Source organism: Bufo bufo, chromosome 6, assembly GCF_905171765.1.
Source record: "Bufo bufo chromosome 6, aBufBuf1.1, whole genome shotgun sequence".
Taxonomy (NCBI): Eukaryota; Metazoa; Chordata; class Amphibia; order Anura; family Bufonidae; genus Bufo; species Bufo bufo.
In genome coordinates this window covers 128,544,554-128,561,420 of record NC_053394.1, presented here as the reverse complement: position 1 = coordinate 128,561,420, position 16,867 = coordinate 128,544,554, and the positions used below count along the sequence as shown (strand labels likewise).

General features: G+C 42.6%; 1 protein-coding gene across 6 annotated transcripts in view; it reads left to right on the top strand.

Moving 5' to 3' along the window:
* KCNQ2 (potassium voltage-gated channel subfamily Q member 2) overlaps window positions 1-16,867 on the top strand; it is a 123,858-nt gene that overhangs the window by 43,408 nt on the left and 63,583 nt on the right. For all 6 annotated transcript variants that reach the window (XM_040437552.1, XM_040437550.1, XM_040437547.1 and 3 more), the window contains exons 6-8: window positions 10,594-10,704; window positions 12,109-12,204; window positions 16,761-16,855. In XM_040437552.1, coding sequence (XP_040293486.1) covers window positions 10,594-10,704; window positions 12,109-12,204; window positions 16,761-16,855 — 302 coding nt within the window. The remainder of the gene's footprint in view (window positions 1-10,593; window positions 10,705-12,108; window positions 12,205-16,760; window positions 16,856-16,867) is intronic.

The window sequence follows — 16,867 nt, the reverse complement described above, 5'->3', positions numbered from 1 at the left end:
GTCCGGAATTTGCTGGGACAGTCCCTAATTTTCAGAGACAATCGCAGCAAATTTAGGCTGTCCCGGGCAAAAAAATGTGTGTGTGTGTGGGGTGGGCTTGTATAAGCCATTCCCATAAGTGGGTGGTCCTGGTTGGGTTTGAATATTCCCAGAGTGGGACTTATGGTACATGCCTTGAATTTACCACTTGCAATGTTGGTAATTAGCAAGTTCCAAAATACAAGGGGCTACTTACTATGACTGGTGTTTCATATCATCAAAATTATCAAGAGGCGCATCCCCCTTAGTAATTGTGTCGCATGTCCTAAGGTCTGTGTGCTGGAAAATAAAATCTACAACCCCAAGGAGCTGGTGTAGACTTTATGAAATTTATCGCATAAATACTCTAAGATTTGTCAGGATGTATAGGCCTTGCCCCATCTCAGCTAAGCCCTGGCCACTTTTTAGAAAACTGCCAAGTGTGGTATAAAAGGTTGAAAAGTTGCAATTTTTTGATTAATACATTGCACTTGCCGTTCAGGCCCAAGGAGTGTAATGATACCTTTCACTGAGTGATCCATTGCTTTATTTTGGAGAAAAAGTACTAATAATCCATACTCAAATGAGTAGTTAAAGGCTATGTAAACCTTTGGGGGCAATTTTTTTTATTTTATTATTGCATTGTACTCATTTTGAGCTAAAAATAGTATTTCAATTGGTCTTTATTAAAAATATAGCGTCCTTTTTTCTGTACAGAGCTGAGATGCTCTAGTAGCACCCTTTGGATTTTCTGTCTTTTTCATCAGACCATGAGCTGACAGCCCCTTATCTCTGCTCTCTGACCTTATAAACACTTATTATAGCTCAGTTCTTATCTTACTGATAAGAATGTGGCTTAAATAAGTGTTTATGACCTCTGAGTAGTTTAGGGATAAGGTTTATTAGATGACCAGCACAAAGTGAAAGTACCAGTCAAAAAGCTAGAAAAACGGTTAACCCTTTGTGACAGAATGGCTCAATGTTTTTTTTAATAAAGGCCAATTGAAAAAATAATTTGTATAAAAAAATGAGTAAAATGCAATCATAAAAGAAAATAGCTTCTGAAGGTTTATAAAGCCTTTAAGTGCACCAACGGTGGGCCCAAGTCACTCTGTGCACCCTCCTGCTTACTCTGCTAGCCCCTCCCTCTCCTTGTTTGACAGGGCCAAGCAAGATAACTATGTAGAACCCGGGCCCTGTCATTAAGGGGCTAACAGTGAATTTCCTGGTGACAGAATCCCTTTAATGCCCCTTTAGGTGTAAAAAGCTGATCTCAGGTATTTTATCTGTTATGGAGAGTACAGACGAGAGTCCTGCTTCACAGCTCATGGAACCTGCGCTTCATAAATATTTGACTATGAAGTGAAATCACTTCTTCCAAGAATAATGCCGTCATGTGCTATAATGAGCAACTCCAGTCTGATATGAAGGTTCTCCAGTCTGGTCATGTTATGTTATTGTGTATTAAAGTAGTTCCGTTCTTGTACATTGGGGCAGTACAGCATTATAGTAGTTATTTTGCTGTAGATATTGCAATGCTAATACAGAAAGTCTCCTACAAATCTAGATACACAGGGGGAGATTTGTCATTTTCTGTGCGTCTGAAAAGTGGAGTTAAAAAGTCGTAGGTTCAACTTTTTTAACTGTGACCTTTAAAAAAAATTGTCGCGTCCCCCTTTTTTGCTGTCCTCTGCACTTTCCTAATAGCGGCGTGGCAAGGGCGGGGAAGGGGACGTGACCTGTCACAGCGACAAATGAAGTCAGAAATCTATGGCTGCTGTGAGCTGTTGTAGATTTATGGTTAGGCCCATAGACTGCAGGAGAATGTGCCTATTTTATAAAGAAGCGTGCATCTCGTTCAAAATAAGGCTCATCATCCGACAGCGCAGGGGATATCAAGACAGCACCAGTCTTAATAAATCTCACCCATAGTCTTGTACAAACCGGGCAATATTATAGTAGTTATATTCTTGTACATAGGAGCAGTATTATATTATTTATATTCTTGTATAGCATACAGTACTATAGTAGTTATATTCTTGAACATAGGGTCAGTATTATAGTAGTTATATTCTTGTACATAGAAGGAAGTATTATAGTAGTTATATTCTTGTACATAGGAGGCAGTATTGTAGTAGTTATATTCTTGTACATAGTGACAGTACTATAGTTGTTATATTCTTGTGCATAGGGGGCAGTATTATAGTAGTTATATTCTTGTACATAGGGGCAGTATTATAGTAGTTATATTCTTCTACATAGGGGATAGAATTATAGTAGTTATATTCTTTTACATAAATAGCAGTGTTATAGTAGTTATATTCTTTTACATAAATAGCAGTATTATACTAATTATATTCTTGTACATAGGGGATAGAATTATAGTAGTTATATTCTTGTACATAGGGGCATTATTATAATAGTTATATTCTTTTACATAAATAGCAGTGTTATGGTAGTTATATTCTTTCACATAGGAGGTAGCATTATAGTAGTAACATTCTTAAAATGGGAGGCAGTATTATAGTAGTTATATTATTGTACATAGGAGGCAGTATTATAGTAGGTATATTATTGTCCATAGGGAGCAGTATTATAGTAGTGATATTCTTGTACATAGGGAGCAGTATTATAGCAGTTATATTCTTGTACATAGGGAGCAGTGTTATAGTAGTTATATTCTTGTACATAGAGAGCAGTATTATAGTAGTTATATTCTTGAACGTGGAAGTAAGTATTATAGTAGTTGTGTTCTTGTCCATAGGAGAGGATAGACGTGTGCTGTTGAGCTCCCTGCAGGGAGGGGGCATGGCTTCTGACCCAGGTGGAGGGGAGGGGAGCTGGGCTGATGATCCTGGGAAAGCCCAGAGCTTGGAGTGTGGCCTGCAGCATGGAGATCTTGGAAGCGATGATCTGGAAGTGGTGGCTGGTGAGTCAACTGAAACTTGTAGTGCTTCTGGATTTAGTACAACTGTGACAAAGACAAGTTTATTTAAACTGGAAAGGCGCATTTCTAAGTTAAGAGATGAGATAAAGACAGAGGCTGATCCCAAGAAAAAGCTGATGAAGTATGAATGCCTGGATGACTGCACACGTGAACTGGATATATTAAAAGATAAACTAGATAAAGGTAAAAACACAATACCTAAAGTGGAAAGCTGGGCAATGGAGAAAAAGAGGGGGGCCAGAGCCCAGAATGTGAAGATGAAAGAAATCATAGAAATAAAAAAGAAAGATTACAGCAATGTGCATAATATGGTGAAGCAAGGACACCCTCAGAGATGTGTGGGTGCAGCGCCTGGAGGGTCACTGCTTTCAGGGTCACTATGTATGGGGTCTGAGCAGTCAGTCTCTGAAAATGCTGGGAATACTATAGAGCAAAGTGAGCCATCCAACAAGGAGTTAATTGCAGTGGACTCAGCTTGTAACTCTGCTGAAGTGAATGAGAGCAGCAATCCTGTGTGTGAGCAGGAGACTGCTTCATGTATGGACATTGTGGATGGGACCCCGCTAAGTGCTGTGGAGGAGACCCCGCTCAGTGCTGTGGGGGAGACCCTGCTCAGTGCTGTGGGGGAGACCCTGCTCAGTGCTGTGGGGGAGACCCTGCTCAGTGCTGTGGGGGAGACCCTGCTCAGTGCTGTGGAGGAGACCCTGCTCAGTGCTGTGGAGGAGACCCCGCTAGGTGCTGTGGAGGAGACCCCGCTCAGTGCTGTGATTGAGACCCCACTCAGTGCTGTGATTGAGACCCTGCTCAGTGCTGTGGATGAGACCCCGCTCGATCAGCTTTCAGAGGAGACGACTACACAGACTGGAGCAGACATGGAGGTCAGTATACAGGACCCTCAGCCGTCCGCAGTGTCAGCTGCACAGCAGTCTGGAGCAGACACAGGTGGATCTGCAGGACAATCTGGAGTCAGTAAGACTGTAGAGGAGAGGCCCAGCACTGATCCTCCTGCTGACCGTCCACAATTCAGGAGACTGTTCTCCAATGTTACAAGGCCGGCTAACCCTCCACCTCAGAGAAGGAATGCTGTACGGATTAAGTATACGGGTCCAGAAGATAGCCTCCCCTCCAGACTGTATATAGGGAAAGTTCTTCTGAAGGACTTTATGAAATTTAAGGCCTCTGAGGTGTACGCCCTGATCCATATCCCCTCCAGCAGGATCTATGACATCAGCTTTAAGCTTCAGTATGATCTGGACTTATTCTGGAACATATACAATGACACGAAGGAGCAGTCAATCTGGGAGCATCTACAGGTGATCCAGCTGTCCAAGCCTCAGGTAGTGAAGGCCACCATCTTGTTCCAGTCTGAGGTGGTGGCGCTGGCAGATCTGGAGCATTGGCTGAGCAGACAGTGTCTGGTGAAGAGTCATCCGGAAAAAATCTATGATGAGGAAGACATCTGGAATGGCGGATACACCGTGATGGTACAACTAGCGCAGAACAATGGTGTGACCAGACATCTGCCGCACTCCTTCTACCTGGGCTCAGAGAGAGGGATATGCTACTACCCCGGTCAGCCGCGGCTGTGTCACAGATGTGGGGGCAGGCACCTCGCCATCAACTGCTCCCGTATTAAGTGCTCATTTTGTGGGCAGTTTGGACATTCAAAGGACGACTGTACAGGTCCGGTCATCTGTAACCTGTGTTTAGGATCTGGTCATACGTTCCGGGAATGTCCGCATGCAGATCATAATAAAGGCAGTGTTGAGATCTTCTCAGAGGCCATGGAGGAAGGTCAGGAGGATGTCACTGCAAGAGCAGATACAGCCCCAGAAACTGGTAATCGTCCTGCTGAAGTAATGCAAAGTACTACTGACCCTGCTGTAGAGAGTGTTGACCCTGCTGATGCACTACAAGTACCGGCAGAGTTGGAGACTGATAGCCAAACTACTCCATTACAAGTACCAACATCTGCTGAACCACAAGTACCAGCCATTGAAAAGACTTTGAAATCCAGAAATCCTGCTGTGGAAGCTAAAGTACCATCTGTAGCACTACAAGTACCAGCCACTGAAGAGAATTCTCATCTGCAGAGTAAAGTGACCAGTAAACCAGTTGCCAAACCACCTAAAGAACTGCCCTCTACGTCTACAAAGCCTGATGGTCCAGCTGCAGGGCTCAGGAAGCTCAGGAGGTCCTCTGTGGATGAAGACGGGTTTCAGACTGTAAAAAGAAAGAACAGCACTACAGCAAAGAAAACCCCGGATCCGCCAGTGCTGGCCATAACCTCCGGGCAGTATGGTGCGCTAGGGGAAGAAGAGTCAGAAGAAAAGATTGAAATGGACTATGTTTCTTCACATAACCCTGATGATGACCCTCTGGAAGATGAACCTGACCCTTCAGTGTCCACCAAAAGATGGGGTTCTAAAGGTCACAGTATTGGGAAGAGGAAAAAGAATAAGAAAACCTAAGTGTCCTGGATGAGGCTGAGAATCAGCTCTATAAATGTGAATAGTGTGAAGACTAAAAACAGGCGGCAGGCGATCTACCAGCGTCTGTCTCAGGAGAGATCTGATATCTTCTTCTTACAGGAGACTTATTTGAAGAGCAATGCTCAGGTGTTTGCAGCCAAGAGAGACTGGAGACATGGAGCATCTTTCTGGTCCTTCGGGCTGGAGAGAAATGACGGTGTGGCGATTCTCTTCAATAAGATAGAAGTTGAGGTGGAGAGAGTCCTGGAGATCTGTTCGGGCCGCTGCTTGATGCTGGATTTTATACTGGACACTGTGTATTATAGAGTCATTAATGTCTATGCTCCTCAGACTAGAAAGGAGAGGAGGGAATTATTCCAGCAGATGAAGCCATATTGTTTTACATCCAGGGTGTTTATAATGTGTGGGGATTTTAATAGTGTCTCCTGTAATGTGGACCGTTCCAGTAGTCATAAGCAACTGAGATATGATGAGAACTTCCTTAACAATATGGTCCAGCAGGCTCATTTAGTGGATCCTTATGGTTTGCGTGGCTCCAATAGAGCCTACACTTACCATAAGGCCGGTAACGCCAGTAGAATAGACCGGGTGTATATAAAACGAGAAGTGAGGAGCTCTGACTACAGGACGAGTCCCATAGAGTTCTCTGACCATTGTATGGTGAGTGTCACGTTGGATCTGGCCGGGGCCGTGGTCTGTGGTAGGGGCTACTGGAAGGTGAACAGCTCGGTGCTGCAAGATCCAGGGTTCAGAGAGGCCTTTACCACCTTCTATAATGACCGGAGGACCACCCAGTGTATGTGTGATGACGCAGCGGAGTGGTGGGAGTGTATGAAGGGTGATATCAAGCAGTTTCTGATACGTGCTGCGAGGAGGCATAGTAATGTGGAGTATATGAGGTATTCTGCACTGAGGCTGAAGTTAAGCAGGTTATATGGTAAGATCAATAATGGTGAGAAGATAGATGGTAAGTACGTCAGCCAGATAAAGCAGGAGATGCGAGAGCTGCAGTATGACCGCCTCAAGTCTCTCAAAGCAGAGGGGCAGTTCGATAATTGGGGGGTTCACAACCCAGACCCCTATATTGCCTGTAAGAACAGGGTTAATAAGAAGCTTATGACCAGCCTGTTAGATGAGGAGGGGACAGAGCAGTCAGATCAAAGTAAACTCCACAAGATTATTGGAGATTATTACAAAAATCTGTTTAATGACCGTCAGATAAGTGGTGACAGTATCAGAACTTACCTGAAAGGTGTCAAACTCCCTAAACTAGATCATGCACAAGCAGATGGCTTGGCCGAGCCCATAACTGAGGAGGAGGTGAAGAGGAGCATTGACTCCTTAAAAACCAAGAAGAGCCCGGGCCTGGATGGTCTGACCAGTGAATTCTATAAGGAGTTCAGAGATATATTAGCCCCAGACCTGGCGCAGGTCTATAATGATTGTCTCTCTGCCAGGGAACTTCTACAGTCACAGTATAAATCTGTTCTGGTTCTCCTGGCAAAGAAAGGAAATCTAAAAGACTTAAAAAACTGGCGTCCATTGTCTTTATTAAACACTGATTATAAAGTCTTGGCCAAGATCTTGTATCACAGGCTGAGTACGGTGGCAGATGACCTGATCATCTCCAACCAGACGTGTGGTGTGAAAGGCCGGACTATAGAGGACTCATTGCTGCTGGTGAGGGAAGCGGTGACCTACATCAGGCAGCACAGTGGAGGAGCATATGTGGTGGGGTTAGACCAGAGCAAGGCCTTTGACAGAGTCCATCATGACTACCTGTACCAGGTGTTGTTGGAGTACGGCCTTCCTGCACGCTTTGTACAATGGCTGCAGGTTCTCTATAAGGAGGCGGTAAGCCAGCCTCTGATTAATGGTCACTTGGCAGAGCCCTTTAGGATCATGTCTGGTGTAAGGCAGGGCTGCCCTCTAAGCCCATTATTGTACGTCTTCAGTCTGGATCCTTTTTTAAGAAAGTTGCAGGATAATAGAAATCTTTTGGGGTTGGAATGTCACCTACAGAGTAAAAGAGTGAACATAAAGTTCTGTGCTTATGCGGACGATGTGACGGTTCTGGTCTCGTCTAGTGAGGACTGTGTGGCCCTACAACAGAAGATAGCAGCTTTCTCTCTAGTGTCGAATTCTGCTGTAAATATGGAGAAGAGCGAGGCGTTGTGGCTGGGGGCTGACCGTGGGGTCTTCTCAGTGCCCTTTAGAACAGTGCAGGGCAAGATAAAGATTTTGGGGGTTCATTTTGGAACTGTAGATGATGGGAAGGTGAACTGGGAGGAGAAGCTGGCGGTGTGTGAGCAGAAGGTGCAGTGCTGGAGGCACTGGAAGCTGACTTATCAGGAGAAGATCCGCCTGCTGAAAAGCTTCCTTCTCCCGCTATTCCTCTATGTCAGTGTGGTGTTCCCAGTGCCCGATAAGTTACTTACCAGACTGACCAATATCTTCTTCCACTTCTTGTGGGGTAATAGGGTGAATATAGTCAGGAGGAACATTGTCTATCTCCCCCAGAAGGAGGGCGGCCTGTCCATGCCCTGCCCAGAGCTGTTCTTTAACCTAATGTTTCTGATGAAGAATTTCTCATTTTGTAAGAGTTTAGAGGTGAAGCCGTGGAGTCGTCTGTTTAAGAACCAGATCCAGCAGTTTGTGTCTGTGTGGTCGGTAGGTGACCCCATTAAGAGGATCTCGGGGCGCATTAAGAATAACGTTTCTTGGTATGCGGTACAAGCAATTAGCAAGATCATTAAATGGAAAATCTTATATGGTGAGGTAAAGCAGTTCAGTAGGAAAGAGATGTATAAGAACCTGCTGATATCTCAGTTTAGTGCCCATATCCAGCTGAGGAACGCCCCGAACCTGGATGTAAAACAGGCTGTGAAAATCCTGGAGGACCCCAGAGTCCCCGCTCACATGAAGGATGTGTCATGGCTGGCATTTCATGGAAAAATGTATGTCAGGGAAAATCTAAAGTGTAGAAATGTGCCAGACAGATCCTGCCCTAGAGAGCAATGCCATCAGGTACTGGAGACCATGGAGCATCTTCTGCTGGACTGTCCGTTCAGTGTCCAGGTATGGGAGGCCGTGTCACGGTCCCTTCAGTTACCACATCTAGTGGGACAGCCGTATAAACAGCTCTTGTATGGAGACTTCCCCCCAGATCTCAGACAATACAGCAGAAGTTCCCTGTATGTAGTGAATGTGGTGACCATGTACCATCTGTGGTGTGCGCGGTGCTGCCTGGTCATCAACAGAGAGCTCCTGACCTGTGATAAAATCTTATATAATATCCTGGAAAGTCTGAAGACGATATATAAGAAAGACATGAAAAATAACCGCAATAACGTCTACTGGAGGAACATCCATGTGTCAGCAATTGTATAATGTGTTGTGATGTCACTTTATATTTATTCTTTTCTATGATTTTATTGTAAGTGTATTGTAATATTTTGTTGCCTGTTTTAAAATAAAAAGATCATTATAGTAGTTATATTCTTCTACATAGGGGATAGAATTATAGTAGTTATATTCTTTTACATAAATAGCAGTGTTATAGTAGTTATATTCTTTTACATAAATAGCAGTATTATACTAATTATATTCTTGTACATAGGGGATAGAATTATAGTAGTTATATTCTTGTACATAGGGGCATTATTATAATAGTTATATTCTTTTACATAAATAGCAGTGTTATGGTAGTTATATTCTTTCACATAGGAGGTAGCATTATAGTAGTAACATTCTTAAAATGGGAGGCAGTATTATAGTAGTTATATTATTGTACATAGGAGGCAGTATTATAGTAGGTATATTATTGTCCATAGGGAGCAGTATTATAGTAGTGATATTCTTGTACATAGGGAGCAGTGTTATAGTAGTTATATTCTTGTACATAGAGAGCAGTATTATAGTAGTTATATTCTTGAACGTGGAAGTAAGTATTATAGTAGTTGTGTTCTTGTACATGGGAGGCAGTATTATTGTATTATATTCTTGTACATCTAAGGCAATATTCTAGTAGGTATATACTTGTACAAGGTGGGCAGTATTGTGGTTGCTATATTTTGCTATACTGTGTTATCATAGAGTTTATCACTGTTTCAGGCACTAGAGAAATGATAGCATCCCCCTGTTGTCCTAGTGGTACCATTCTAGGTGTATTCTGATACAAATAGACCGTTACTAACAATAAATACATGTGTTTGCACTTCAGATAGAGACATTGCACTTACTGTTCAGGTGCTGCTTTGCTCCAATTATTTTTTTAGATTTTAACAATGTAGTTGGAGCAAAGCAGCACCTGAACAGCAAGTGCAATGTCTCTATCTGAAGTGCAAACACATGTATTTATTGTTAGTAACAGTCTATTTGTATCAGAATACACCTAGAATGGTATACATTAAGAAAAAAGTCACAAATGCTCAGCATTTACCCTTTTCACCCTGCTCAGTCCTCATGAATTATTAATCTGAACTTTGAGAATGTGAAATAATTGTGGGTTAGCTAGAATAATCATTTTACTATCCAAATGTTGTCGCTAAAATATAACTTTTATTAATACATAATATAAAAGGGATTTCTCAACTAAACAAACATGTAGATACAAAATGTGCACAGGACGTCCTAGGTGGCGTAGTTTCCGGGTATGAGTTTGTTATGTGACACTCACCCCTGGACCTAAGTCTAGGTGCAATAAAGGGAGCAGTGAACTAACTGGATATTAGGAGGGGGGGTGGACTATTTGCACAATAAGCTTCTCCACCTACACTCGCACACCCTAACTCCAGTGGCTCAGAGCCACTAGCACTGCTATCCTATGTAGAAGATAAAAACGGCTACAATGGTGTCCCTTCCTATAAGAGCTGCCCCCTCTCTTTTAGGGTGACTAGCCCAGCTCGACGCGTTTCTCTGGTTGTCTCTTTACTGTACAACCACTTCATCAGGAGCTTTTTTCGGACACACAAACAGTGTACTGCACGCTTCCATACACCGCGTGCAGACGCGTAGCCTGTTTTACACGTAAGCTGTGTTAGGACATCTTGTATTTGCTCATGGTGCAAAACTCCTGGTCAGCAGAGGCAGAGAATCTGACAACTAACCTGTAGAAATGTGCTTATCTATCCTCAGATCACTTTGACCACCATCGGTTATGGAGATAAGTATCCACAGACCTGGAATGGTCGTCTACTTGCTGCCACCTTTACTCTGATTGGAGTCTCTTTTTTTGCTCTCCCCGCTGTAAGTACATGTCTCTTCAAAAAGTGGTCCAGACCCCTTTGGGGGGGGCTCTTTTTCTTAATGACCTGACATGTTCAAGACATTCACATACAGCCCGTTAATTTTAATGGGCAAGCTGTAATACTTAATGTCCCCTGTGGTGGCGCTGGAGGGAAATTGAAGGTTTAGCAAAGATTATAGCTTATTGTTGGTGGTGGTTTTATGAAGGGGGTTTCACATTACAAACTTATAAAACTGGACTTTTTTGTATGCGATCTCCCTTTCCCTACTATGAATAGTGAGTGACCTGTGTGAAAGGGGAACTGGGCACACCATTCTCTTGCTCCAAGAGGGTCCCAGTTGTCGAACCAATTTGTGTCAAAAATGTATCCATAAATGTGTGTTATGGGGAAAACCCTCTTTTGGATGGGGCAAGGATAGTCTGTATAGTGGGGAGAGGGAAGAAAGGGGTTAAAACAGTGTTCTAAATAACAGTTTGGTAGTTGGTGAGGGTTTACAGGGGTTTTCTGGGATTACTATGTTTTTTCACAGATGTGCTCATGTAGTTGCTTACCTCTTGTACATCTTTCCCATGCCTTTTTATTCTCTTTGCACTCTCCTGGCCCATTTTCACCATGTAAACAGACCACTCTGGTTAGTTTATGTAGCAATTCCTGTTACTGTATCTTTCCAATCCCAAAACTACAACTGCCATCATGCCCGGACAGCCTACAGCTATCAGCCTACAGCAGGGCATGGTGGGAGTTGTAGTCGGACAGCCTACAGCAGCGCATGGTGGAATTTGTAGTTTTACAACAGCTAGAGGGCTGCAGGTTGAGCATCCCTGGGTTATTGGATTGACCTCGGCTTGCCGTTGACCACTCTCTGGCTCGTGATTTGGTACTGTGTTTCCCGTCTGGTTCTGACTTCAGTTTGTCTATTCTGACCCATTCCTGTACGACTTCGTCGTTATGTAGTTTATTCTCTGTGTGTGTCAGTCCTGCATCTAGCAGAGTAGGGAACGTCGACCAGTTGCGGACTTACCGCCTAGGGCTTGTGCTGCATTTAGGCAGGGACAGCAGGTTGGGTCCCAGTTTGGGCTCACTGTCTGTGTGTTTCTGCCTACTGTTCTGACAGCACTTCTCCTTTGCCACAGCTCCAGCACCGCCCCTAACAATGCCCAGCTGTTTTATAACGCCTCCACCCCAGCTACTTTATAGCATCTCCCACCAGCTAGTTACATAGACACTCCCCTATCACTGCCCCATGGACATAACCCTTTCTCACTATTATGGTCGCTAAATTTTTAGAAATAGTGAAGATCCTGCCCCTCATGTGTTTTTTTTTATATCCTGTATAATTCTCCTTTAAGTTCAAGGGTTGTATAGCATCAGCTTGTGTATTAATGCAGTGGTATCTCTCCAGGGAATCCTTGGATCTGGCTTTGCCCTGAAAGTCCAAGAACAGCACAGACAGAAGCACTTTGAGAAGCGGCGAAATCCTGCAGCCGGACTGATCCAGGTAATGGATGACTGCCCTCGATGCTCCAGTCCCACTACTGGGACCTGTTTTAGACTGTGTGTGGGAGGTGTAGTCTTCACTTCATCAGTCTGCCCATTGTTGTCAAAGCACAGACGTCATCTTGTGCTGCAGACAGCTCCAGCAGTGGAACAGATGGCACCAGGGGAGGTTTTAGGAAAAGGTGAGGAATAACAAAATGAGGAATGAACGTTCTCATGTAAATCTCTCCTGGGTGAAGTAAAGCTTAGGAATGGAACATGGGTAGAACTATAGCCATAGCACTTATTATGGGGCCCAGAGATTGAGGGGGCTCAACCAGGTGCAAGAACATTGCAGCTTTTTGTATAATGTGCGGTTTCTAATGCTATTGTGCTACTTATACTGCTGTTTTAATTTTCCGACACTAGGTGGTTGGGGCCCCATCTTATTTTGGTATGGGGCCCTATGAATTATAGTTATGCCCATAGGAACCAAGAAGGAGAGATAATTCCACAAGCTACTCCTCTGTAACTGTTTTGGGACTACAAATCCTAGCATGTCCTGAGGGGCAAGACACTAGTGATGAGCGGGAGGTGCCATATTCGATTTCGCGATATTTCGCGAATATTCGCATGAATATTCGTGTTATATTCGTCGAAATCGAATATTCGCAATTATTCCAATTATCGCGAAATTATTTTTTCGCATATTGCGAAAATTTATCTTGATAGTATAAGGCAACGTTCCTATGCTAATGACTATGGCTAGGCTAATATGTGTATTTTACGAAATTTCGTAATATTGCTCTAACTTCGTCTCTTAGAATATTACGAATATTCTAAAAGACGAAGTTAGAGCAATATTAAGAACATTTGCAAAAGTCGAAATTGCGATGCGAGTAATATAACACGAAATAGTCGCATGAAAATTTAAACTTAGCACTGCTATATTCCATATTCTAGCCTAATATGGAATATAGCTGTGCTAAGTTAGCACTGCTATATTCCATATTAGGCTAGAATATGGAATATAGCTGTGCTAAGTTGAAATCTTCATGCGACTATTTCGTGTTATATTACTCGCATCGCAATTTCGACTTTTGCAAATGTTCTTAATATTGCTCTAACTTCGTCTTTTAGAATATTCGTAATATTCTAAAAGACGAAGTTAGAGCAATATTACGAAATTTCGTAAAATACACATAGATTGTATTTAAGCTAATATACTGCTATAGTAATATTTTTTAATAGTGTACATATTTTACAAAACTTAAGTTCAGAAGAGGCAAAAAAAAATTACAGGAAAAAAAAGGGATTATAGCACTATATTAGCTAAATTACAATCTATATGTGTATTTTACGAAATTTCTAAATATTAAGAATATTAAGAACATTTGAAAAAGTCGAAATTGCGATGCGACTAATATAACACGAAATATTTGCATGAAGATTTCAACTTAGCACTGCTATACTCCATATTCTAGCCTAATATGGAATATAGCAGTGCTAACTTAGCACAGCTATATTCCATATTAGGCTAGAATATGGAGTATAGCAGTGCTAAGTTGAAATCTTCATGCGAATATTTCGTGTTATATTACTCGCACCGCAATTGCGACTATTGCGAAATTTCGGAAAATACACATATAGATTAGATTGTAATTTAGCTAATATGGAATATAGCAGTAAGTTGAAAACGCCACTGACTGGAGCAGCCAGGAAGCCAGGAATCCAAAGGACAGGTAAGAACAACTTTAGGGAAGTGGGAAAGAAAAAAATCTAATAAAAAAAAAAAGAAAAAAAACGAATATTCGATTTCGCGAATATATAGAACGATATTCTAAATATTCGCGAAATCTCGAAATTGCGATATTCGAGAAAAAAATTCGCAATTCGAATATTCGCGCTCAACACTACAAGACACCTGATGATGCTTATCTTTGAAAGAATCAAAATATTGGGATGGATCCTTGTTTCATGCACAATTTTTTTCTGTCCTGCTTTCTCTATGCTGATACAAACCACAAGACCATTTCCATCTATTGTCAGCAAACGAAGATCATGAACTGTCTGTAGACCATCCTGGCAGTTCCTTGTCAGTACATATTTCTTTCCTTCAGGATCCCCAAACAGAAATCTGGTGTTTAGGGTCAACTACAAGGTGTCCAGTGAATGATAAGTTATCCAACTTCCTGCTATATTTTACATTTCAATTTTTCAATTTTCCTTTTTTTTTTTATGGAAATGTTCTGGTGGTTGGGTCTAATGTATCTGTGTAAGAGTTATCAATTTTCAGTTCCACACCAGAAGATACAGAAACAGTCAAAGTCAGATAGACAGAGAGGCACTATAGAGAGAGAGAGGGAAACAGACAAAGAGCAATAGAGAGACAGAGATGGATTGAGAGATAGACAGATGGAGAGAAAGAGGGATGAAGAGAGAGACAGAGAGAGGGGGTGGAGAGAATGGATAGATAGAGAGATGGATAGACAGAGACAGATGGATAGAGGTATCTATCTAGCCATCTTTCTCTATCCATCATTAGTACCGAGACAGAACCTGCTTTCATAGCTGAACACAATACACATATACACATACAAAAAATATGGTGAAAAGCTGTTCCATGTAAAATGCCCTCAAAAGACAAGGGGGCACTGCCTCCGACTGGAGAAGAAAAAGTTCAGTCTCCAGAAGCGTCGAAGCTTCATTACTATAATAACTGTGAATCTGTGGAATAGACTACCTCTGGACGTGGTCACAACAGGGACAATGGATAGTTTTAAAAAGGGTTTAGATGAATTCTTAAAAGTGAATGACAATAATGCTTATGAAAATGTGTAGAAATCTGAGTATCACTTCTTTCTGGAATTCACATCACAACCTATTCCTTGGTTGAATTTCATGGACTTATGTGTTTTTTCAACCGTATTAACTATGTAATTATTGTTTGCCATTGATGGCCGCATCAGAGTTCACAGGAGGGCTGGAGAGTGCCTACTGCCTTCATGCATTGTGCGTAGACACCAGGTGTCCTGCCCGTCCGCGTGTGGAATTTGTTGAGGGAACAATGACCAGACTTTGGTATGTCCAGGACATCAAGAAACCAGTCCTACTGCCTTAATTCAGTTAGAAGATGTGGTGTTCCATCAAGATAATGCCCAACCACACACTGCCCGTGCTACACAACGTGCTCTTCAGGGTATCCAGCAATTCTCCTGGCAAACTCGATCGCCAAATCTCCCCCACCCTTGAGAATTTCTGGGACTGAATTGGGCAATGGGGAGAGAGATGAGAAAAGATAGCGACATGGAGAGAGATGTAGAGAGGGAGATACGAGTGCCAAAAGCCTGACCCCCACTGATCAAATATTGATGACCTATCCTGAAAAAAACCTTTAACTAGAACAAAACAACCAGGTCCTCGAACTGGGAAGTTGGGGGCAAATAAAATTCAAGTTTTTCCGCTTGCAATTGGCAATAAATGTGGAGTGGCTCTCCTCACTCCAATGCTCCCTGGTTCATATAACAGCAGTAGGCACAGTTCTGGAGTATGTTACATAGTAGCCTTCTCCCAATAGTTGTTTATAGCCAGTAGAAATGATTGTGGTAATCCTCCCTGAGCCTAACTCTAAGTTCACGTTGCAATCTTCCCAAATAACCACAGACGTGCAATTCTGTTCTTATTAACTACAGTTCTCAGTTTCAAGGTGCAGATCTTAGATTTGGATGACCAGTCCATCTGAAAGTGTGCTGGGTCCAAAGAAATATACCCTTTCCACAGTAGTAAAATCTTATTGCCACAAACATGCGGCAACTTACTGTCTGAATCCAGTGCACTGCCTAGATGGTTCTAGATCTTCTGTGGATGTCTGTTTTCTTTCCCTTAGGGGTCTGGCAGCATTTCAGTCTCAGGAATGATGTTTTCTGGATGAGGCTTCTTTTTGGGCCTACTTGACAGGAGCTCACATATGAAGGTCTTGCCTCTAGCTCTGCTCAGCTAAGACTCTCCTCTAGCTAGGGGACGGGACCAGGCCATTACCCTGGAAACTAGGCTACGCCTGCCAGTGTTAACAATTTGTTGTCTATACACAACCATTTGGGATGTACAGTGCATAAAGAAACATCTACTTTTACCATTAAAATCACATCATTTAACTTTGAAAAACAAATTTTAGCAGGGATTTGCTGGGTTACTGCACATTCCTTTTGGACTGCAGCTTTATTTAGGTTGTTAAACTTAATCAGTGGTACTGCAAAGTCACACTAACTTTAGACATTACAGAAATTGTCACCTGAAGACAATCCTTTTCTGAATGGTTCTCTCATCTGTGGCAACAAGTCTGGCTATTCATTTCTCTTGCAGTAGCTGCAAAAATGACCAACGATGGGTTAGGTCTAGCAGATCAGGAGCTCCTCCTACAGGAGGTCTCTCTGTTCTGACTCATAGACAGGGGCGGGGGAGGAGGCGAGTGCTGGTTTTCCACACCAGGGGTCCACATGTATGGCTTCCATATTACTTGGTAGGGCATCTGGACAGGGGTTGTCTTGATGGGACGCTAACCAACCTTTTTTTTTTTAGGCGTCCTGGAGATTCTACGCCACAAACTTGTCTCGTGTGGACCTGCACTCTACGTGGCATTATTACGAACGCACCGTCTCTGTGCCAATGTACAGGTAGAACATATA